Below are 24065 nucleotides of genomic sequence, written 5' to 3'. Positions count from 1 at the left end.
ACCTCTTCCACTGGCTGTGTGCACAGGGGCATCATCATGCTGGAACAGGTTCAGGTCTCCTAGTTTAAGTGCAGGAACTCAATTGTGTGCCTCCAACTGTGTGCTGATAGTTTGGGAAAGAAGGACATGTGGCTGTAAAATTCAGGTGTCCCATTAATTTCAGCCAAACAAACAATGTCAGCAGAAATTTGGTCTCACATCCTTTTGTGTTAATATCTGGGTCCTAGTGCTCTTTTGTTGTTTCAGTGATGAGAGTTTCCAGTGAATCCAGTAAATCCAGTGAATGAGTCACCATGTATGGTGGAATTAAACCCTGAGGAAAGTAACCAACAATGTGTTTAGATTCTGGTGCTAAAATAACAGCAAATCTGTTCTATCCATATCAAGAAACTATTTATTCTGGAAAGAAACATCAGTTTTTTGGGGTTTTTTTTATCAATTTAAGTTACATCAAAACTATACCTCAAAAACATGATAATAAATCAATGTCCACTTTTGTTCTCTATGAATGTACGTTGTTGCTTGTCGAGATGTCGGACAGTCACTTCCCTAATGGAAGACGCGAGAAAAACCATGTCAGATAGAGAAAAGTCATCAAAAGACGAGTCATAATTATTCTTTCATCTGTCTGTCATCCCAACGTCAATGAGCCAATTTAAGTAAAAAATGAGACGTGTTCGTTAGAGCATGAGGGTTTTTTAATGTGGTTTAAAGTTTGTCCTGTTTGTGCAGGCCTTCACTCTTCAGCTCGCTCTGTGTCCAAGTCTTTCATTTCCACTCACTGCTGTTAACAAATTCATTATTATTATTATTATTATTAACGTTAAGCCGCAATTTCAGAGTGTAACATGATCACATGTTGTCCTACAGTTGAATGAAACAATTCAAGGGATAAACCGAATAATGCAATAATCATAAATAGAAAATAAATAATTTCAGTTTATTTAGATTTGCTTATTTGTAGAAGTGTCCTTTTTAAAAAAAAAAACTAATTGTGGAGAAAAAGAATGCTGCAGGTGAATGTGTGACCGCTAGAGGGCGGTAAAGTAAATCTACAACACGGCTTTGTCGTTGTTTTTGATTTTCCAAGACTGACCATTAGAGGGAAGTAAAAACCAGTGCAACTCTAAGGGGTTTAGGGAAACATGGTCAGTGTGAATGCTGAATTGTGATTGGCTGGAAGGCGTGCGTATAGAGCGTTAAACACACAATTGCTTTTTTCAGGCAGTAAAATCATCGTTCTAAGTGAATGCACTGGTTTTTACTTTCCTCTAGACTTTACACCGTTATAATGCTTCACCTCCACATCCTGGAACACTCATACTTAGAGCTGGATTATCACCTTACATGTTGTGCAAAAATGAAAATAGACTCAAATATCTACAAAAAAACCCCATTTTATTTACATCCTGATCAAACCATAAGCTTCACAGTTCACACAGTGTCAGAGGAGAAGAATAAATAGATTGTCCTACATTTGCACAGTTTAACAGAAACGTGATTTATTTCCTTTTTTTTAAGTTCTTTTTGGCAACTTTTTGTTAAATACAATTTTTTTTTTATATTTTACATAACGTATGCAATTATTCTACATGATGTAAAAACTTTTGTATTTGTTTTATTTATTTACTTGTAAAAAAAAAAAAAAAACATGACATAAAACATGCCGAATAATAACCATATTTATAATTTTTTAGCCAAAATCCCTATTGTTAAAAAAAATATATATCCCTCACATTTTCCTTTAAGTGTGTTTCAGTTAATTTAAGGATTTTAGCCCCAAAAAACTTTTATTTTTATTTTTGCAGAAACACTGATTTAGGGTTCCACAAGTTTGGGCTCTAGGTGCTCTTTAGAACCCGGACTTCTTTTTATTTGACTTGACTTTGTGTGATTTGTGATATTTTATTGGATCTTTTCTATTTATTATATCACATTATATAATTGCTAACATTATATAATAAAATGAATATTAATGTATTCATATTAAATTATTATAATATTTAGATTTTTTTTTACAGTCTGTGATTATCATTTTTTAAGTTTGTTGAGGTTCTTCAGTGTGTAAAAAGTTGCTATAAAAAGATGAAAAATACTGATTTGTTTATTGTTTTATAGCTCGTTTACGCCACGAACAAACACATCTATTCCAGGGTTTGAAATTCTCCCCTGGGTTTCTTTATGTACACAGAGATCTCATGAAGGCTTTTAGATGTGTTATTTCCACACCTGCTTCTCTTTCACAGTGTCGACAGGAAGTACAGTTGATCTGTGGTTGCTGGACCAGTCCATTTTTCTCTTTTCTCTACCAGGTCTTCCCCATGGCCTGAACGTGCTCCTTGGCCTTCATCCTGAGTGAAGCAATGCTGGAGTTGCGAGGGTCTGAGCCCTCCAAAGACAAGGTGTCCATAAAGCCTGAGCAATGAAAGGGAACAGAAGGAGAAGGAGGAGGAGCTCCAATTGTTCCGAGGAACGAAGGAGGAACGTAACCGGATGGAGACGTGATAAAGGGTGGGAAGGAGTGCAGCGGAGATGTTGAGGACGAGACACATGCTGGTGCCAACCAGGGTTCCAGACCAGGAGATCTGGGGAAGGAGAGAACAGATGAGTCTTGCAGCTTAATGGGGCTGATGGAGCTCAACTCCAGCTTCTCCTGACGACGCCACTTAGCTCGACGGTTTTGGAACCACACCTACGAGGGAAAGACCACAATAACAACAATTACTACATGTCTCCAACCCAATAATAAACAACTCCATCCTTCATTAGAGCTTTGCAGCTGGAGCAAAAATAATTCAAATGCACATGGATATAAAAATCAAATCCAATATAAAGGTTTTAACATCCATCCATCCATCCATCCATCACCTGCACGCGCACTTCCGGCAGGTTAACTTTCAGCGCGAGCTCCTCTCTGCTGCACGCGTCCGGGTAGCGAGATTTCTCGAACGCTCTTTCCAGCTCGTGCAGCTGGAACGTCGTGAACGTGGTCCGGTTGCGACGGTGCTTCTTTTTTGCGCGCTCTTCGTCTGATAGCTTTCCGTCTCCGTCTTCCGGTAATTCGGAGCTCACCGGGTTGCCGGATCTGACGTCACAGTGGACACCTGAGAGCAAGCAGACAGGTCAGAATCAGGATTCGTGCGATCAATAATAATAATAATAATAATAATAATAATAATAATAGGAAGAAGAAGAACTCGTGGAATGATTGATTATATCTGTTGCAAAATTCGAATATTTTAACAAACAGCCATGAAAGTTTTTTTCTTTTTTACTTTAGTCAATTAATACAAAATCATTTCCTGATTTCAGCACTGAATGCCACATGACACACTGAATGTTGACTACAGTAATATACATTTACCGAATTAACAAAAACTTTTATTTACTTTTAAATATTTACTGCCTCACATGATGTTCAAATATCATATAAAAATCCAACCAATTTCTATTATTTCTATTATCTACAATTAACAAATAGCAACAAATGTCCGGTGTATATTTTTTGTCTCGTTATTTCTACAGCCTGATGTGGAGTTTTAGATTGGAAACATTTAAAAGTGACAAAATAAAATAAAGTAACAAAAAGTTGTTTTTGAAAACTATTTTAGTAAGGGTTGTGTAATAATAATAATAATAATAATAATAATAATAATAATAATAATAATAAAAAACGAAGAAAATTCATCCGTTCCGTTCGGATAGGAAGAATCACAGGTTTGTATTTATTTTGTTTTTTTTCCCACTGAACTGTTAAAAACTTTTTTTTTTTACAGGATATTATTATTATTATTATTATTATTATTATTATTATTATTATTATTATTATTATTATATTGTTGCTAATTTACTTTAAGACTCATAAAATAAAATAAACTATAAAATTTAAACAGACTCAAAGTTTTACTCTTTTTTACTGTTTCCTTAAAAGACATTAAACATGGTCATGATTATTATTATTACTGTTACATTACATTTTTTTTATTATTATTATATATTATCTCGTGATTTATTATATATAATTACTGGAGTCTGTTTACACGCAGCTCAGGAGTGAAATGAAACACTTACTGTCAATCCTCGGCATCTTCACGCTGCTCTGCTCCTCTCTGAAGCCTAAAATGGCCTCGATGCTGTGAACTCTGCTCTGATTTCCTAAAAGTCGCTCCTCCATCCTTCTTGATTCCAGGAAACGCATGGAATTCAGAAAACCAGGAAATAAACAAAAAAACTCTTGCAAACCTGTCCAAGCTAAAAAAAATAAAAGTAAAGTCTGGGTAAAAAAATCTGATGGAAGTTAGACGGTCAGAAAAGTCAGGATAATGGTGGGTCTATTTCCGTGTTTGGAGATGTGCTGCAGTAACTCCAGTGTCAGGTGTTTCTCCTCTTTCTGCTGGGGTTTTATATCCGACCTCCTCAGCAGGATCTATCCAGCCCTCCATCCCTCCATCACCACCGCACACGTCGGAGGGTGGAACTTCTGTATTTGCACCAACTCCTCCCATCAACCCACCACCCCAACCAACCCCCTCCCCCGCCCCCAGTTTACCCCCAGTCTCCTGAGACTATTTAATCCTTTTAGTGTCGAAAGAAGACACGGACGCGCTCAGATCCTCGTGCACGAGCTTCCCGAAATCCCCAAAACAAATTCCTTCATTATTCATCACCAAAGTCATCACTAACTCCGAGAACAAACTTTCACACTGATCTATTCATTTCTATAAAAAAAAAAATTTCTACTACTACTATTATTATTATTATTATTATTATTATTATTATTATTATTATTATTATTATTACAATAAAAAGAAGAATTCATCGTATTATTGTGTTATCTTATTAATAATCATTATTATTACTCAGATTTTATATGTTAAATATGAGCACTATGAAATTTAATACATATTATGTATTTCACTGTGTTTCAGCTCAATAACTAAACATTTGTTGTAATTAAATAAAGAAATAAAGTAAATTAGTCTAAATAAAAAAGTTAAGTCAAAAGTTGATATTAAACGACAAAAATAATTAAAATAAACTCTCAACATTTTGATAAACGCTATTAATCCTTTTCTTTTTTAAACAGCAGTTGAAGTTCTTGACTTTTTGATTTGAGCAGAAATAAATGTGTGTAGCAAGTTAGTACAATATAATAATAATAATAATAATAATAATAATAATAATAATAATAATTATTATTATTATTATTATTATTATTATTATTATTATTATTATTATTATTATTATTATTATTATTATAATATATGGATAACATTTAATATCTAACATTTAATTTAATATGGATAACGCGTGTGTATGTATTTACTTAAATGTAATGAAATTAAAAAAAATGTAAAATAAGAAAAAAATATGTATCTGAATATATGAAATATATTTATACATATTTTAAACACATTTATATCTTTATGTCGTTATACGTCTTCGTTAATTACAGGTTTAAAAAATTGTTTTAAGAATGTATTAAATTTTTCTGCACATGGACATGTTATTATTTAAATATGTATTTTTAAATTATAATTTTTTATATTTGCATTTAGCTTAATTTCTCAATTATATTATTCAGTATGTAAAATAATTAAATTTATTTTCGAACTTTTTAAAACTATATATTAGTTTTTCACCGGCAGGAACTCAGTTTGCATGTGTGTGGCAACAATCGGGTTTTAGAGGACAATTAAAAGCGCTTTAATGAAGGCGTTAATTAGGAAGCTGGAGGCCGCTAATCCTCCTTCCGCGCGCTCCTAACGACGGGTTTAGTTTCTGTCCTGAAACCTGCGATTCACGCGACACTTCATCTGAAGAATTGAAGTTTCCTTCACATGTCGGAGCTGCAGCGCAGAGGGTTAAAGCGGATTAAAGCCTCCTTCAGGACAAAACCACACGCTTTATTCCCACTGCTAGGATTTCCTTATTCCAGCTCATAACGCTCCATTAGACTCCTTCAGCTTCTCGGTGTTTATTCTCTTCAGTGAAAAGAGAAAAACACACAATGGTGGGAGGAAAAGCAGAAGATTTGATACTGTAACTTTTTTCTGTGCATTTCTTTTTGCGTCATTGATCCTCCTGAAATCTAACTGACGGATATTTTTCTTCTTCTCCAGACTGATGTGTGGTCAATTTCATCAATTAATAAATCTGTGGTTAATAGTTAACGAGATAATAATTAGCAAGCAACAATAATTTTATTATAATAAATACTGTGATTAGTTTCTTAAATGATTTTTTTGAATTATTTAAAGTAGATAATATTTTTTTTCTCTTTCTTTTTTTAAATTTCCAATAAAATGTCTATGGAACATCCATAATACTAATAGAGTATTTATTTCTGTCCTGCTAGTTAAAAAAAAAGTTTAGGAAATATCAGATATTCTCTTGTTTGTTCTTATTGACAATCAATTTATTATAATATAATAAATATATATCATTCAAATCAATTTCTTGATTTTGAAAATATCATGAGTACAAACTTTGCATCATCTTCTAATTAATGGCTCTGATATATTAACTGGAAACTTCAATCCTTTAAGAAACATGCTGCTGCTGCTGCTGCTGATGATGATGATGATGATGATGATGATGATGATGATGCCCAATTGGTACTTATGTACCAGACTGCAGACAAAAAGAGAATTCACTACATGATCATTGGTTGAGTCTTGGCAGGTGACAAGACCCCATGTTGTGTAATATATTCATTAATAATAGGATTTGCCGTCAATAAGCACACCAGACACCTGCTACCCCAAAATGACCCTTGCCACCCCAAGTGCCACCCCAGAAATCTCAGCTGTGAGGTTAATATCACATAAATTGATTTAAATCATCATTACAGGAATGTATTTTGTATAAAACAAATCTCTCGATATGTAAAATAATTCAAAAGAAATGTGCATATTTTAGATGTGGATTTTTTTAACATAAACATTTTACATTGCTGTGTTATGTAGTGCGAGTGTGTGTGCAGATCGTGGAACTAAATGATTTTTTACATAGAGTACGAGATACATACATACATACATACATACATACATACATACATACATACATACATACATACATACATACATATACTTTAATATATTGTGTAACACCGTTCACATGAAAGTACACAGTAATATGTGAGATACCTGATGTTGAGTAATGGAATTAGTTACTATGTGAAACCAGTGTCACAAATATGTTAATGTGGAATTTACATAAATGCATAAATAAAAAAATAAAATAAAGTATTTATAGTGACTATGATCATTATAAGTTGTTCTGTCGACTGACCGCATGCATCACGTTTTACAGATAACGTTTTAATGTACATTTAAAGGTTTGATTTGATGTTAAAAGAAATTGTGTAGATGAAGTGAAACAGAGTTGTAACTTTATTAGAAACCTCATCTGTGTTACATCATTCCACATTTTTGCATTTTTGACTTCAGTTTGGGACATTCACTAAACTACGTTTTTTGTTGTTGTTGTTTGTTTGTTTTTTCCTTTTTAAAAAAAAAAAATTAATTTAACTTACTTTACTCATGTAATTTCTTTGTTAAAGGTTCGATGTCTATCGCTTTCTCTCTTTTCTTGACTTATGTGTTATGTGAGTTTTGGGAGTGACTTTATTCCAACGTTTTTGACTGGAAAAATAACTCAAATGCAGTGTTTCAACTTCCAGATCAGGAGAAAGTGAAAATGTATTGCTTTTCCATGCAATGATCTCACGATGTTACTTTAAAAACGTGTATTTACTGTATAATGTTGCAATGTTACAGTTATGTTACATTATGTTTAATGTTGGATTTGGTTCCTTGTTGTTCCCTGGCACACAGGTTTTAAATGTTTTGACCATTTATTTAATAGAAACATTGTCAAAAACACATATTTGTGTGTGTGTGTGTGTGTGTGTGTGTGTGTGTGTGTGTGTGTGTATTATAAATACAAGATAAAACTTCCTTTACCCATATACGGACGTGTATTCTACACACGTGTCGTGTATTTGGAAACATATATGTTACATATAGAAAAATGGCCATTTTGGTAATTTTTTAAATATATGTGGAATATATGTAAAATTATCTGACATATATTTCTATATCTGTGAAATCCAAACATGAACATGTGTGCAATATATTTGCTTTGCATATACTGCTATATATCAGATTTCTGTATAGGGTTTTAGAGAATAAAACTGAATGTGATCACATCTTCTCTTCTTTTTCTTCTTCTTCTTCATCTTCTTCTTCTTCTTCTTCTTCTTCTTTTGGCTTCTCCCATTAGGGGTCTCCACAGCGGATCATCCGTCTCCATCCCCCCCTGTCCTCTATATCTGCCTCTTTCACACCAACTACCTGCATGTCTTCCCTCACCACATCCATAAACCTCCTCCTTGGTTTTCTTCTTTTCTTCCTTCCTGGTGTCTCCATCCTCAGCATTCTCCTACTGATATACCCCATGTCCCTCTTCTGCACATTTCCAAACCATCTCAATCTCACCTCCCTCACCTTGACTCCAAAACGTCCTACATGCGCTGTCCCTCTAATAAACTCATTTCTAATTCTGTCCATCGTCATCACTCCCAACGAACATCTCAACATCTTCAGCTCTGCTACCTCCAGTTCCACCTCCTGTCTTTTACTCAATGCCACTGTCTCTAATCCATACAACATCTCAGGTCTCACCACAGTCCTATAAACTTTCCCTTTCACTCTCACAGATACTCTTCTATCACAAATCACTCCTGCTATCACTCTTCTCCACCCACTCCACCCTGCCTGCACTCTTTTCTTCACTTCTCTAATACACTCTCCATTACTTTACACTGTTGACCCCAGGTACCTGAACTCCTCCACCTTCTCCACCTCTTCTCTGTCTGATCACTTTTAAATCATGCCTCAAAACTCATCTGTTCAGATTCGCTTCTTCTTGATGAATTTTAACAGTTTTGAAAGGTGCCTTTAAACAAAATTATTATTATTATTATTATTATTATTATTATTATTATTATTATTATTATTATTATTAAAAGCACAAGTATGAATGAATACATTTCAGCATGTTTTAGTTCATAATGCTGAATTCAGCTCTAATTAAGCTCCACATACTTTTATATAAAATACAGTAATATATAATATTAATTATTGTAACACATTAAATAATTAAATTCATGTAATTTAATAATCAATAAATAATCGAGCTCGTATTTCTCTGGAGTGTCGCATCATGTCAGGACGGTCACATGACGCAGCACTTCTCTTCAGCCTTGCTCTTCATCTCATTAAATGTGGCCGTTGCTTTCTCCCTGATCTGCTCCATGTCCATGTTCTGCAGGTTCTGCATCTGGCCAAGGATGGAGTCCTTCTCTTCCTCCTCCGTCGCATCCTCATCCACCATCTTCAAAAGCTCCTCGGGAACGTCCACATCGTCACCGGCAATCTGGATCATGTTTTCGTCCTGCTCACTCTGACAACAAGGAGGAGGTAAAGGGTTAATAAGAGAAGATAAAAAAAGGAAAGTGGCCAGAATGAAACACTAAAGCGTTCAGCAAAGACTTCAGCAGGTGAGGTCAAAATCAACATGGCCGACAAAAGTATTGGGACGCTTGGCTTTTCCAGCCGTTTGTGCTTCTTAACACAAAGATGGAGACATGCAATTGCATCAGACGCTTTGGATGCAGCATAAAATTTTCGCTTTACTTGAACTAGGAGACTCAAACCTGCTTCAGCATGATTAAATGAATGGGTGTGAAGAAGGCGGAGCTAAAAGATCCAGGAAGCAGGTAAAAAACAATTAAGGAAGCAAACAGGAAAAGTTCATGATGTTTCTTACCTTTGGCAGTCTGTATTTCTCACGAAGACAAACCCTGAGATTCGCCCTCTCGGCTTTTCTGTGCAGGAAATCAGCGTCTCGTTCCATCCTGAAGGTCATAACAAGGTCATGTCAGATTTGGAATCATACGGTGAACTCTTCTAAAAAAATATGCATCTTACAAGAGCTTAGAAAGACCTGGACAGTATTTGTTGGTGATCTGTTTTATAGGTAAGTAATGAATTATTTGATTAAAGGAGTCTCCAGAGACAGAATTGAACTGATGGAACAGAAGTTCACGTTTTGCATTTTTTCTTTTTAACACCACAAGAGAGAGAAATAAAAAAAACACCACAGGAATGTGTTTTGTGAATGTTCCACAAAATGTATTGTAAGTATAAATAGATAAAAAATACAGCGTGCCGTTAAAAAATAAAAAAGGACTGTAATGATCAGTAAATTGATGTTCAAGTGTGTTCAACATGCACAATGTACAACATGGAACGTCATCACACAACCTGATTGTTCATTATTTTCCTGTTCCAGCGCAACACCAAGGGTTTTATTGGTAACTAAAGATCGGACTGAATGTAACATGATTGCTGACTGATGGCCTCGGCTCAGGGGAGGATTAGCGAGGACGGGATTATGTCATGGTGTTTACACGGTCTGTTGTATAATAATCTGACCTTCAGCAAAACCATTCGCATTTGCCTTCATTTTCCGTTTTAGTTTATATGAATATAAAACACAGGAGATGTGATGAACAGGATTTTAATGTTTTACAACTTGCAGTTACAACTTGCAGTTACTTGCAGTCTGCAGTTACAATTATTGATTCATTTATAGATTTATGACGTATTGACGTCAATGTAACAGAATATCAACTCACTTCTCCTCCACCAGCTGTTTCTGGTACTCCTCATATTCCTCTCTGGTCATTCCAGCCGCTGCTGCCGGGTCCTTCGGAGTCTCTGCCTCGGATTTCTCCTCTCCTCCTCCGAGTCCCATCCCTTTCAGCGGGTTTCCCACCATGCTCTTAATGAGAAATGCCATTTTCCTCTGGGCCTGAGCGTCTTAGTTCCTTGTTTCGTTTGGGGAAAGTTCTTCAAACCAGCTTCAAACCAGGTTATCAATCTAGCTTCTGTCAAGGACAGGGGTGAGGAATGAGAGAGAGAGAGAGAGAGAGAGAGAGAGAGAGAGAGAGAGAGAGAGAGAGAGAGAGAGAGAGAGAGAGAGAGAGAGAGAGAGAGAGAGAGAGAGAGAGAGAGAGAGAGAGAGAGAGAGAGAGAGAGAGAGAGAGAGAGAGAGAGAGAGAGAGAGAGAGAGAGAGAGAGAGAGAGAGAGAGAGAGAGAGAGAGAGAGAGAGAGAGAGAGAGAGAGAGAGAGAGAGAGGGGCTGTAATCTGGATTAATCTACAGCTCTTGTTCGGCAGATGGTCCTGGGGTTTTCTCTTCCAACAGTACAGCAGTAAAGCTCACAGACTCGTCCATCTGACCACAGATATTAACCCCGAAATGTCCAAATAGATAAAATAGATTTTTTGCAGTTTTTCTTTCAGGTTCATCACTGGATTTCAGAAATCAGAATCGCTGCTAATCAGATTGAAACATGCTCAAGACAACACAAGATGCAGATCATCTCCAGAGCTCAAACATCTTTCTTTTAAGAGATTAAGGACCAGATCATGGAACCAGACGGGGAAATCGAAAAAATGCACCTGTAACAGGAACCGGCACCATTTTTATTATACTTCAATTCAAATCCTGGGGTTATGTTTGGAAATCTATCCCTATTACAATTAATTCCAGGTTACACACTTGTGTTTTTTTATCACTCTGGTGACTTGTTTTAAAATGTCACGGCTCTGAGCAGCTGATGGACTCAGGACTTGTGTCAGGGTGTATATTTGTAGAGCCTCCTGCAGTGAGGATTTCCACCTCTCTGCTGTCTGCTGGTTTGAATCGTTAAGTGAATCCCACACCGGCAGATGAGGACGAGGAGAAGAGGAGTGTCACAGAGGCAGGGAAAGTGTCTCTTAATCCTTAGCACAATGTGCTGAAGTCAGAGAGTGAAAGAAGCAGGACGAGGGGGTGTGATCATCAGCATTTACACAAATCCCTCACCAGGAACCTCTTTTTTCATTTAGCACCAGGAAAATAACATACAAGGGAGAGACCACAAAATAGAGACAGTGAGACATCCCACGGTGTCACCGAATTTTGTAGAAATTCATTATATTTGAAAGAAAACACAAACTAACGCATGCAGGAGAGAATGAGGCCAATTTCTATTGACTATTTCTGTGCAAGAAAAATCTGAGAGCTTAACCTGAAAACAAATCCCCTCGGTCACCTGGCACTGAGACTGACCAACATTCTCCACAACACTCTGAAGGAAACACTGCAAACACTATTCACACAAAAGTTTGTGGACCCCCGAGCATAAGATTAGTATTTGCATCTTTTTGAGCCCCATGTGCTGTAATAATGAGCTCCACTCTTCTGGGAAGATGTTTCACTAGATTTTGTGAAGATTCATTTGTAGGTGAGGAGTCCAGGGGGTGCAGTCAGTGTTTACATTCAACCCAAAGGTGTTCAATAGTGTTGGAACTCTGTAGTAGTAAAGTTTACACCCCATCCCATGTAAATCAGATCTTCATGGAGCAGGCTTTGTGCACAGGGGCATTGTCACGCTGGAACAGGTGTGGGTCTCCTAGTACAAGTGGAGGGAAAGTTTCATGTTACCAAATCCAAAAACATCCGATACAATTGTGGGTCTTCATCTTTGTAGTAACAGTTCGGGGAAGAACCACATATGGGTGGGAAAGTCGGGTGTCCCAATACTTTTGAACATACAGTGCTTGGGTTCAAATGTGAGAACAGTGAGACACCCTGAATATACACGCTACTGTTACCGTGGAAACGCTAACGAATTACTATACAAGCTGCGTTATGGAGAATTAATCAACACTTTCCTACTATTTAGAATGTGGAACAGAACAGAGCTGTTGTGTAACAGTACCATGTGTGGGTTTAAACAGAAAAAGTAATCAATACATTTATAAATGTTTTATAATCTAAAGAAAGAAATAAACTTAGTCATGTCAAGGTCATAGAGGTCACAAGAGCAATAAATAACAAGAACACACATGGGTTTGTATTCTGTTTATGTAAATTGCTCAGGAAAAAAAAAAAAAGAAATCCATGTTTTGTTTTGTTTTTGGCAGTTTGGCTACAAGGCTTCAGGAATAGACAGCATTTTTCTCCTCTAAACAACTTGTGATAAAAAAGCAGAGCGACATCTCCGAGGGCCAGTGGTTAATTTCCTGAAGGCAGGCAGACTGAAGTAGAAATTCATTAAACACTAAACCAAATATATTAATACATGAAATTAAAGGGACTTTAAACCAAAAAAAAAATAAAATAAAAAAAATCACTCATTTACACCCTGTACAATTCTGATCAAATTAAAAAAAATACTTCAGGTTTTCAAGTAGAATAACTTAGAACAACGACAACGCCGATTTCCCATCAAAACTAGATGACTCGTGCTGAGCTCGGCAAAATTCATCAAAAAAACTTCTTTGCTGCTGCTTCTTGCTGGCTTCTGAGAGACGGAGAGACGGAGAGAGAGAGAGAGAGAGAGAGAGAGAGAGAGAGAGAGAGAGAGAGAGAGAGAGAGAATTTACCTACTACACAAGAATTACTCACATTAAAATTTAATTTTGTTTTATCATTTCTGCAACATCAATTTTGCCACTCTTGCCTGCATTTATTTGTCGAGGAAACGTGTTTGTTCGCAGAAAAAAACTCACTTGTACATGACGTATCCAAAAAACAGCAGCGTCTGGACGACGATGAAGACGACGAAGTGCACAGTGGATAGGCAGGGAGGAGGAGGAGGAGGATCGGGACACTTCTGCTTCTCAGCTGGTGGAGCCTGCAGAGGAAAACATGAACAGAACATATAAAAGACTCAGGATGACATCATACAACATGCAAAATTAAGGATAAAAAAAAAAACAATAACAATAATTAATGATAAAAAAAAAAAAAAAAATACAACAGCATGTGGAAAAAGGAGAGAAATATAAATGCATGGATATGTACAGAAATATTCTGCATTCAAAATGTTTTATTTTTATTTACTACATTTCTAATATCCATGAATTATTCTACATAAGTATTTTTCCTGCTCCTTCTCACCGTGTGTATGAATCAGTGTGTAGTGTGAACTCACCGCATTCCTCTGGATGATGTTCTCCACGTTCCTCTTGACGACGTGAAGATGCTCCTTGATATCGTTAAAGTGTTGGATCGACTCGTACGCGCCCAAAGCGCCGGTGTTTCCCTGTTGCGCTGCACTCAGCTGCTGCACCGACGCTGAAACGCTGTTTCTATTAAACACACACAACAATATTAAATATCGCTGCATATTCATCTTGTGTAGAAACAATTCAGAGAACATTGGAGTCGCAGAATAAGATGATCAACGTATGTATGTAGAGTTTACGTAGGATCCTAAATCTGTTGACTAATGATTTAATGTAGAGGTTCATTCTAATGCACTTTGACCCCTTATACAAGTGATAAATAGAAAAGCTTCAAAACACAGGAACTGCAACACAACCTTAAACTCCCAAACCTCAATACACCACAAAGCGAAATTGTTCACATCTAAATAAAATGCAAATATTACAGCATGTTTTTCCTTCTTTAATCCTCTAATCCTTCACCCAATCAACTCGTCACAATATTCCCACAATCCACCTTTAAATGAGACGACTAAATTAATCCCCCGGAAGACCGTGTTCTCCCGATTAAACATATTGCACACAATTACAACTAAATGAGCGAGATGTAAAGAGGAGACTCGCTTTCATTTAGCATCATTTAAAAAAAAAAAGGCGAAGAAAAGCGAAAGGTTTTCAGAGTTGTAACATGCGAGCGGCGATAAATAATTAATTAAATAATAAGACAAAACAAAACAATAAGTAGTGATTGGAGAACCTCTGGAAATGACCGCTTCATATTGTTAAATCTTTCTGATAGATTAAAAAAAAAAAAAAAAAAAAAAAAAAAAAAAACCTGAATTGTGGTTGGTCAGAAGCTGTTGATTAGTTTCAACGCGTGTATCAACATGCTCCTTAGAATACGTTTCCATAGCAACAGCCCAGGAAATTGAACAGCAGACGCACATCGTATAAAGCTGTTATAAAAAGAGGCTCCGGTGTGAGAGATTTATGTTGTTCTTCAGGGATGAGAAGACGAACAGCATGTCAAAATTCATAGAAGATCAGATGAGGATTAAATCCCATAACTTTCCTCAAATCAGACATAATAAACCTTATATCTCATCTGCGTTTGCTGTAAATGACCTACATATGAAACAAAAGCCTGAGTCAGGAGATTAATCCGGCATTAGAAGCTTGTCTTTACAGATTATTTTGCTAATCTAGACCAGATCAGAGAAAAATGTGCAGCATAATTCGAACAATATGAAGTGGATTAACCCAAAAAGAGCAGAAACCTCCACACTGAGACTCCCTGCTGAAGTGTAGTGACGAGCGAGATCTGTGCGGAGTTTCAACGCACGATGTTCTCAGATCAAGATCACTACAGCTACGTACAGTTTACCTTCCTTACAAACTTCCTTTTAAACAGGAACTAATGGTGCGGTGGAAGGAATTTATCAGAGAAATCTTTAAAACTATTGGGATTTGAACTCACAACCATCAGCAATGGGACAAAGCAGTTCCTCCTCCTTATCTTCTTCATCATCTCAGAAATAAAACCCAAAAAATCAGAGCAATCAGAAGCCTGTATTAGGTGGAGACAAGACGTGGTCCAATGGCGGACGCATCGTCCTGGATAGAGGACGATGCGTCCTGGATTGGAGACTCCTTCCATGTTGAATGTTTACTTATGCGTTAAGCGTGTTTTGGGTAACTGGTGTCGTGAATTGTATATGGATTGTGTAGATCTTGCTGTGAAGTTTACCTCAACTCGTTCAGACTGCGCAGGACTTCCTGCTGATTCGTCATGATCGTGTCCAATTCCTGACTCGGACCCTGGACAAACATTTAACTCCACAATTCACTATCCGACTTGTAGATTGTGTGACATCAGGCCCCCCCCCCCCCGAGTGTAATCCGGTCCCTACCTGCCCCGACTGGGTGTTTCCTGTGCGTTTAGAGATCTCCTCGCTGACGATGGAGACGTAGCGGCGCTGCTCGTCCAGAATCATGGCCAGCTGCCGGTTCAGCTGTTTGATCTCCAGGTGGATTCGATTCTGGCCCTCGAACACCTGACGGACCTCGCGGTCGCTCACGCTCTCATAGAGATCCTCCACTGAGGAGCAGGAGAACTCACATAAACATCTCAGACTTAAAAAAAGAGAAAAAAAAAAAAAAAGGGCGATGTTGCCCTTGAATAAAAATCCTGTTTTGTCTCGAGTGCATTTTGCTTGTCTTTGGACTTATTTAACTTCAAACAACGATTATTTATGTCTCTCTCACTTTAGTGTGTGTGGATACGCCACTATGACGTTTATCCATATGACATTTAACAGCATTGACACCAGTCATTTTTTGCTGGAATTTGCATTTCTCTTTATTCTTTGCAACATCCTAAAGTTTACTTTCTCTGCTGTAAGTTTTATGACTCTAGATCGTGCCTTAGCCTTAACTTCCACAAAATCCATGGAATAACTGTTTGAAACAAACACATTGCATTTTTTTTTACTATTTGTGTCATAAAAAAAGAATGATAATATTAATGAACATTTATAATTTATTCTTATCCTATAGTTTAATGTTAAACTTTGCTCTGGTCACGGTGCACATATTTTATCTCGTCTTTAATTGTTTTAATTAAACATTTTTTTATCCAATTTATTTATTATTTAAATACCTGAAATAAATGAAAGAGCACATCATAAAGACGCATTAAAGAAGAGAAGACAAAAGCAAATACATGGTGTGTGTGTGTGTTTTGACCCAAAGGGGTCTGTGCCACTATTGAAGCTTACGTTCCTAATTTTTCTCTAATTTGTCCATCAGGTCCTCAGTGAGAGGCTTCTGTTAATGTGTGTGTGTGTGTCTCTCTCTCACTGGGCTGCCCGTGGACGTCAGGGTGCTCCTTCTGAAACTCTTCTTTCTTTTTGTCCAGCTCTTGTTGGAAATTCTGAAATTCCTCCTGGTACTTGTCCTGCTCCTCTTTGGGAATCTCTTGTTCAGGTGGAGGCTTCGCAAAAAAAAGGAAACAAAACACACATTCAAAGCTCACGGGAGGCCTAGAACACCACACACACACACACACACACACACACACACACACACACACACACACACACACACACACACACACACACACACACACACACACACACACACACACACACACACACACACACACACACACACACACACTCCAATTACAGCATACAAAGGAATGGAGTAATTGGTGAGCACTTATGAAATAAGGACCGAGAGTTTTTTCCGTCACTGAAGTGTGTGTGGACAAGAACCGAGCACAGTGTGTGTGTGTGTGAGAGAGAGAGAGAGAGAGAGAGAGAGAGAGAGAGAGAGAGAGAGAGAGTGAGAAACTGAAAGCGTACCAGGTTTTGTCCAGGCTCAGTTAATCGGAACAGCAGGAACGACAAAACATCATGATCATCTGGAGCAAATACACAAAAACAAATTGTATATAATAATTAAATAACTAAATAAAAAAGATGGGCAGTGAACACACACACACAAACACACACACAAAAGTCACTGATATACATAAAGATTTTTTAAATGATACACAAAGAAATGTGAAATAAAGAGTAAAATAAATAAAAAAAAGAAAAAGAAAATAGTAAAATAATAACTAATCATTTATTAAAACGAGAGTATTACATAATATATATGTTTAAAAGTAAATAAATTAATAAAAGTTTAAATTTAGAAGCAAATTTAATATGATGCACAAGAAAGATTATATAAAAAAAATATTTTATATAAAATAAAATAAGGATTAAAAGTAAAAAAAATATCTAAGGTCTTATAATTAAAAAAATTATTTAGAGGTTCAAATACAAAATAAAAAGGTAAAAAAAAAAAAAAAAAGACAAAAATGACTCCAGTAAACAGCTTTCAAAAATATATCTTTTTTAATTTGTAATTATATATTTATAAATATAATTTCTTTTAATTTTACAGAAATGTATGAATACTGAATTTCTCAGACCTGCGAGTCCTCCTGTAGCAGCCGAGATGCCGAAATATCCTGTGGATGGAATGATCATATTTTCCACTTTGGCACAGAATTCATAATCGTCTTTCCCTGGCGTGAATCCGTAATTAATCCACAACTGGAACACACATTCCACAAGAACACAAGAGTTTTCCAGATCTCTAACTACAACCATATATCAGAATCAGAATCAGAATCAGTAACTAGGCCACGCCTACAAGAGGCACCGCAGAGTAATTAATCACCTCTGACCTGAGGTCAGTTTCACATCATTACCGTTAAGGTTTTCTTGTAGTAGGTGATTTTGGCTCGGACGGGATATGGTTTATTCCTGAAATCCCGAAGACAGGTCCCCAGGGCCTGAGTCGAACCGTCGCTGTGTGGAGAAAAGGAAATTATAAAATCAAATAAACAAAGACGAAAAATTTAAATGTTGAGGTCTGAGGGAAGTCCTGGTGAGGTTCGATGGAGAATCGGATGAACTGTGAGGGAAGTCTAAGCAAAAGTTGAGCGAGATCTGAGGAACGTCTAAGAACGTCTGAGTGACGACTGTAGGAAATCTGAGCGAGGTTTATTTAACTCTATTTACTCGGACTGTTATGTAATTAATCAGTGCTAAAGAATGTAGGTGATGTGGGAAGGAGAGTGTTGACACAGACACAACAAACACACACACACACACACACACACACACACACACACACACACACACACACACACACTTCCTCTGCTGTGTACTTACTTCTGATGGTCATAGGTCAGTTTACCGTTGTTTCCCACAACGATGATGGCTGGATTATTTTTCTAAAATGAGAAAATAGCATTAAGCGAAAACACATGGTGATGTTACAGGAAAAATCAATCAGTATTGATTATAAATAATTTGTAATTACCCTCCCGTCATTATCGAAGGAGTCGAAGAAAATTCCCACACCGTTCCAATAATCAGCAGCTCCATATACTGGACCATCCAGACCCTGATTCTCTGTGTACCATATGGCCTACACAAAAAACACACACAGCTTTATAACACACACACACACACACAAACAAACACACACCACAACTCAAATCCCTCAGTGCATCGTGTGTTTTTCCTCACCAGTCCATCAGCTCCGGTTCTTCCTCGGCCGGAGATGCGGAAAGCCACCTCGGCCTCCCAGTGCTCGAAGTTCACCGGAGTTTTGGTCCAGACTGAGCCCTTCTGGCTGCGCAGAGACGGTGTGATCCGGACCTGATCAGCGCTCGGGATCGCATCTGAAAATCAGGAGGAGGATGAAATGCAAACACAGATGCAAACAAACGTGGCAACAAATACATGACAAACACACACACGACAGACAAACATCCGCACACGCGATAAACTCAAGCACACAAGACGAATACACACACACGAGACAAACGCACGTCAAAAACACAAGACCTCCACATGTTCTCTTTCTTCTCCTCTTCTCCTAACTGAGTCACATGACTGACTGAGGGCTTGTTAATGATGGTTTAAAAAGTTCTGCACATCCACAGGTCAAAGATCCATAAGATTACTGTGATTGTTTCCACTCAGTACCCATGAAGAAACTGTACAACAGTTTTGCTCTCGAGTCTCCATCAGTGAACAGTTCAGCACCTCAACCATGATGGAGATCTAATAAATGAATATTCTGTGTCTATATGAGGACCTGGGATGGTTCCTTCTGAGGTTTCTTCACTATATCGTCTCTGAGAGCTTATCCCCCCCTACCTCTGTCACCTTTGGTTAGATCATTAGACATGAACATTTAGGAACATTGAACTCTCAGATACGACATCAAACCCGACAGTGTAGTACAAATCGAGACGAGTCGAGACGAGCCAGCGATTCTGAGATTTGCACTCAGCTTTATACGAACATGTCGCAACAAAGACCTTTACCCCACAGGAACGCCGTCTCTGCTTTTAACTCTTCACTAATCTGAGAAAAAAAAAGAAATTAAAACTCAAATACTGACCCTGAGCTGGGAACGAAGCTCTGATAAGCGAGCGAGAGATAAAACGAACAGTAACGGTCAGGATGACCTCTGTTTATTAACAAAATTAAATCAATAAAAAAATATATATTCACTTTCAGGGGACGACCGTAAAACTGAAATGTTTAACCCGGTGCTTTTTCTTCCACTCACGTTCGACTCACAGATTTACAGATTAGCAATGTTTACAAATCTTTATATTTGTTTTGTGTGTGTGTGTGTGTGTGTGTGTGTGTGTGTGTGTGTGTGTGTGTGTGTGTGCTGTGCTGTGATTGAATTTGTGACACCTGACAAGGAAAAGAAAGCTGTTATTAAATCCATTTATAAAGCTTACTTTTTCAGTCATATCTTATAACTTTTAAATATAAAAAAGGCAGAAAATGAACTCAGGATGAACTTGAGCTAAGTTTTGTTAAACTTACTGCGCATGCGCACTGCTAACAACTGTCCAGCATCCTTTCCTGACTGAGTCTCAGCTCAGTTGTTTTTGAAAGTTCTCAAGCATGAAAGATGACCGTTTTGGAGGAAACTGACTCAGTTTGGAAAGAGACGAAAAGAGAGAATGCATTGCTTCCTGAAGAGCAGCCATGATAAAGTTAGACCGACCAGAAGAGCTGAACTTACTGCCCGTGTGAACCCAGAACGGGATCATTCCGTCGCTCTGAGTCAGGTGAGGACCTTTAAAGCTGTGCTTATACTCGAAGCGGCGATGCGGCGCCTCCTCGCCCGCTGCTCCACCCCGAGCCGAGCAATGGAACAGGACAGAAACGAGCAGCAGACACTGCTGTGCAGCCTGGAGCTTCGCCATGGACACCGCCATCTTTTCGGACCCGTTTGGCTGCTGACGAATCGCCGCCGCGCGCAAGGCATGACGGGAAGCACTCGAAAGGGCCAACAGGGCGCTCTGTGATTGGTCGGAGGCGAGCGCGCGCATTCAACCCCGTCGAACGGTTACGTGTACAAAGCGATAAAAACCAGATCGGAATAAATTGTGTATAAAAAAGCGGTTTTTCTGCACAATGACAATCCCATATACTATATTATACTATACTATACTATACTATACTATACTATACTATACTATACTATACTATACTATATCATACTATACAACACTATACTATACTATACTATATCATACAACACTATACTACACTAAACTATACTATACTATATTATATCATACTACACTATACTACACTATACTACACTATACTATACTATATCATACTATACAACACTATACTATACTATACTATATCATACTACACTATACTACACTATACTTTATCATACTATACTATACTATACTATATCATACTATACAACACTATACTATACTATACTATACTACACTATACTTTATCATACTATACTATACTATACTATACTATACTATACTATACTATACTATACTATACTATACTTTATCATACTATACTATATCATACAACACTATACTACACTATACTATACTATATTATATCATACTACACTATACTACACTATACTATACTATATCATACTATACAACACTATACTATACTATACTATACTATACTATACTATACTATACTATATCATACTATACAACACTATACTATACTATATCATACTACACTACATCATACTATACAACACTATACTATACTATATCATACTACACTATACTTTATCATACTACACTATACTATACTATATCATACTATATCATACTATACTATATTATATCATACTACACTGTACTATAGTATATTATACTATACAACACCATACTATACTATACTATATCATACTACACTATACTACACTATACTCTATCATACTACACTATACTATACTATACTATACTATACTATACTATACTATACTATACTATACTATACTATACTATACTATATCATACTATATCATACTATACTATATTATACCATACTACACTATACTACACTATACTCTATCATACTACACTATACTATACTATACTATACCATACTATACTATATTATATCATACTACACTGTACTATACTATATTATACTATACTATATCATACTATATCATACTATATTATATCATACTACACTGTACTATACCATATTATACTATACTATGCTATACTATACTATACTATACTATACTATATCATACTATACTATACTATATAATATCATACTACACTGTACTATACTATATAATACTATACTATACTATACTATACTACACTACACTATACTATATCATACTACACTACACTATACTATATCATACTATACAACACTATACTATACTATACTATACTATATCATACTACACTATACTACACTATACTATATCATACTACACTATACTATACTATACTATACTATATCATACTATACTATATTATATCATACTACACTGTACTATACTATATTATACTATACTATACTATACTATACTATACTATACTATATCATACTATACTATATTATATCATACTACACTGTACTATACTATATTATACTATACTATATCATACTATACTATACTATATTATATCATACTACACTGTACTATACTATATTATACTATACTATACTATATCATACTATATTATATCATACTATACTATACTTTAATATACTATATTATATCATACTATACTATATCATACTATACTATACTTTATTATACTATACTATACTATACTATATTATACTTTATTATACTTTATTATACTATACTATATTATATCATACAATACTATACTATATTATATCATACTACACTGTACTATACTATATTATATCATACTATACTATACTATATCATACTATATTATATCATACTATACTATACTTTAATATGCTATATTATATCATACTATACTATATCATACTATACTATACTTTATTATACTATACTATACTATACTATACTATATTATACTTTATTATACTTTATTATACTATACTATATTATATCATACAATACTATACTATATTATATCATACTACACTGTACTATACTATATTATATCATACTATACTATACTATATCATACTATATTATATCATACTATACTATACTTTAATATACTATATCATACTATATCATTCTATACTATATTATATCATACTACACTGTACTATAGTATATTATACTATACAACACCATACTATACTATACTATATCATACTACACTATACTACACTATACTCTATCATACTACACTATACTATACTATACTATACTATACTATACTATACTATACTATATCATACTATACTATATTATATCATACTACACTATACTACACTATACTCTATCATACTCACTATACTATACTATACTATACTATACCATACTATACTATATTATATCATACTACACTGTACTATACTATATTATACTATACTATATCATACTATATCATACTATATTATATCATACTACACTGTACTATACCATATTATACTATACTATGCTATGCTATACTATACTATACTATACTATACTATACTATACTATACTATACTATATCATACTATACTATACTATACTATATAATATCATACTACACTGTACTATACTATATAATACTATACTATACTATACTATACTACACTACACTATACTATATCATACTACACTACACTATACTATATCATACTATACAACACTATACTATACTATACTATATAATATCATACTACACTGTACTATACTATATAATACTATACTATACTATACTACACTACACTATACTATATCATACTACACTATACTATACTATATCATACTACACTATACTACACTATACTATATCATACTACACTATACTATACTATACTATACTATACTATACTATACTATACTATACTATACTATATCATACTATACTATATTATATCATACTACACTGTACTATACTATATTATACTATACTATACTATACTATACTATACTATACTATACTATATCATACTATACTATACTATATTATATCATACTACACTGTACT

At 35.6% G+C, this 24065-nt stretch overlaps 3 protein-coding genes across 3 annotated transcripts; all 3 read right to left on the bottom strand.

Moving 5' to 3' along the window:
- Nucleotides 1-2088: 2088 nt before the first annotated feature.
- Nucleotides 2089-4411, bottom strand: rx3 (retinal homeobox gene 3). The gene is made up of 3 exons (XM_083565415.1): nucleotides 4072-4411; nucleotides 2869-3104; nucleotides 2089-2692 (listed from the first exon to the last, which is right to left on the bottom strand). Exons 1-3 carry the CDS (start codon nucleotides 4196-4198, stop codon nucleotides 2306-2308), a joined length of 750 nt encoding a protein of 249 aa, XP_083421541.1. The 5' UTR covers nucleotides 4199-4411; the 3' UTR covers nucleotides 2089-2305.
- A 4653-nt stretch (nucleotides 4412-9064) lies between these two features.
- Nucleotides 9065-11587, bottom strand: cplx4a (complexin 4a). Its single transcript, XM_083563557.1, has 3 exons — nucleotides 10706-11587; nucleotides 9835-9922; nucleotides 9065-9468 (listed from the first exon to the last, which is right to left on the bottom strand). The coding sequence occupies exons 1-3, from the start codon at nucleotides 10867-10869 to the stop codon at nucleotides 9241-9243; spliced, it is 480 nt and encodes a 159-aa protein (XP_083419683.1). The 5' UTR covers nucleotides 10870-11587; the 3' UTR covers nucleotides 9065-9240.
- Nucleotides 11588-12965: 1378 nt separating this feature from the next.
- On the bottom strand, nucleotides 12966-21008 carry lman1 (lectin, mannose-binding, 1). The gene is made up of 13 exons (XM_083563518.1): nucleotides 20684-21008; nucleotides 19159-19313; nucleotides 18950-19057; nucleotides 18799-18860; nucleotides 18333-18432; nucleotides 18051-18174; nucleotides 17434-17492; nucleotides 16928-17060; nucleotides 15979-16166; nucleotides 15816-15886; nucleotides 14056-14212; nucleotides 13631-13755; nucleotides 12966-13422 (listed from the first exon to the last, which is right to left on the bottom strand). The coding sequence occupies exons 1-13, from the start codon at nucleotides 20991-20993 to the stop codon at nucleotides 13386-13388; spliced, it is 1629 nt and encodes a 542-aa protein (XP_083419644.1). The 5' UTR covers nucleotides 20994-21008; the 3' UTR covers nucleotides 12966-13385.
- Nucleotides 21009-24065: the final 3057 nt, after the last annotated feature.

The sequence above is a fragment of the Silurus aristotelis genome (assembly GCF_946808225.1).
Source record: "Silurus aristotelis genome assembly, chromosome: 16".
In the NCBI taxonomy this organism is placed as follows: Eukaryota; Metazoa; Chordata; class Actinopteri; order Siluriformes; family Siluridae; genus Silurus; species Silurus aristotelis.
This window is presented reverse-complemented; position numbering and strand designations above follow the sequence as displayed.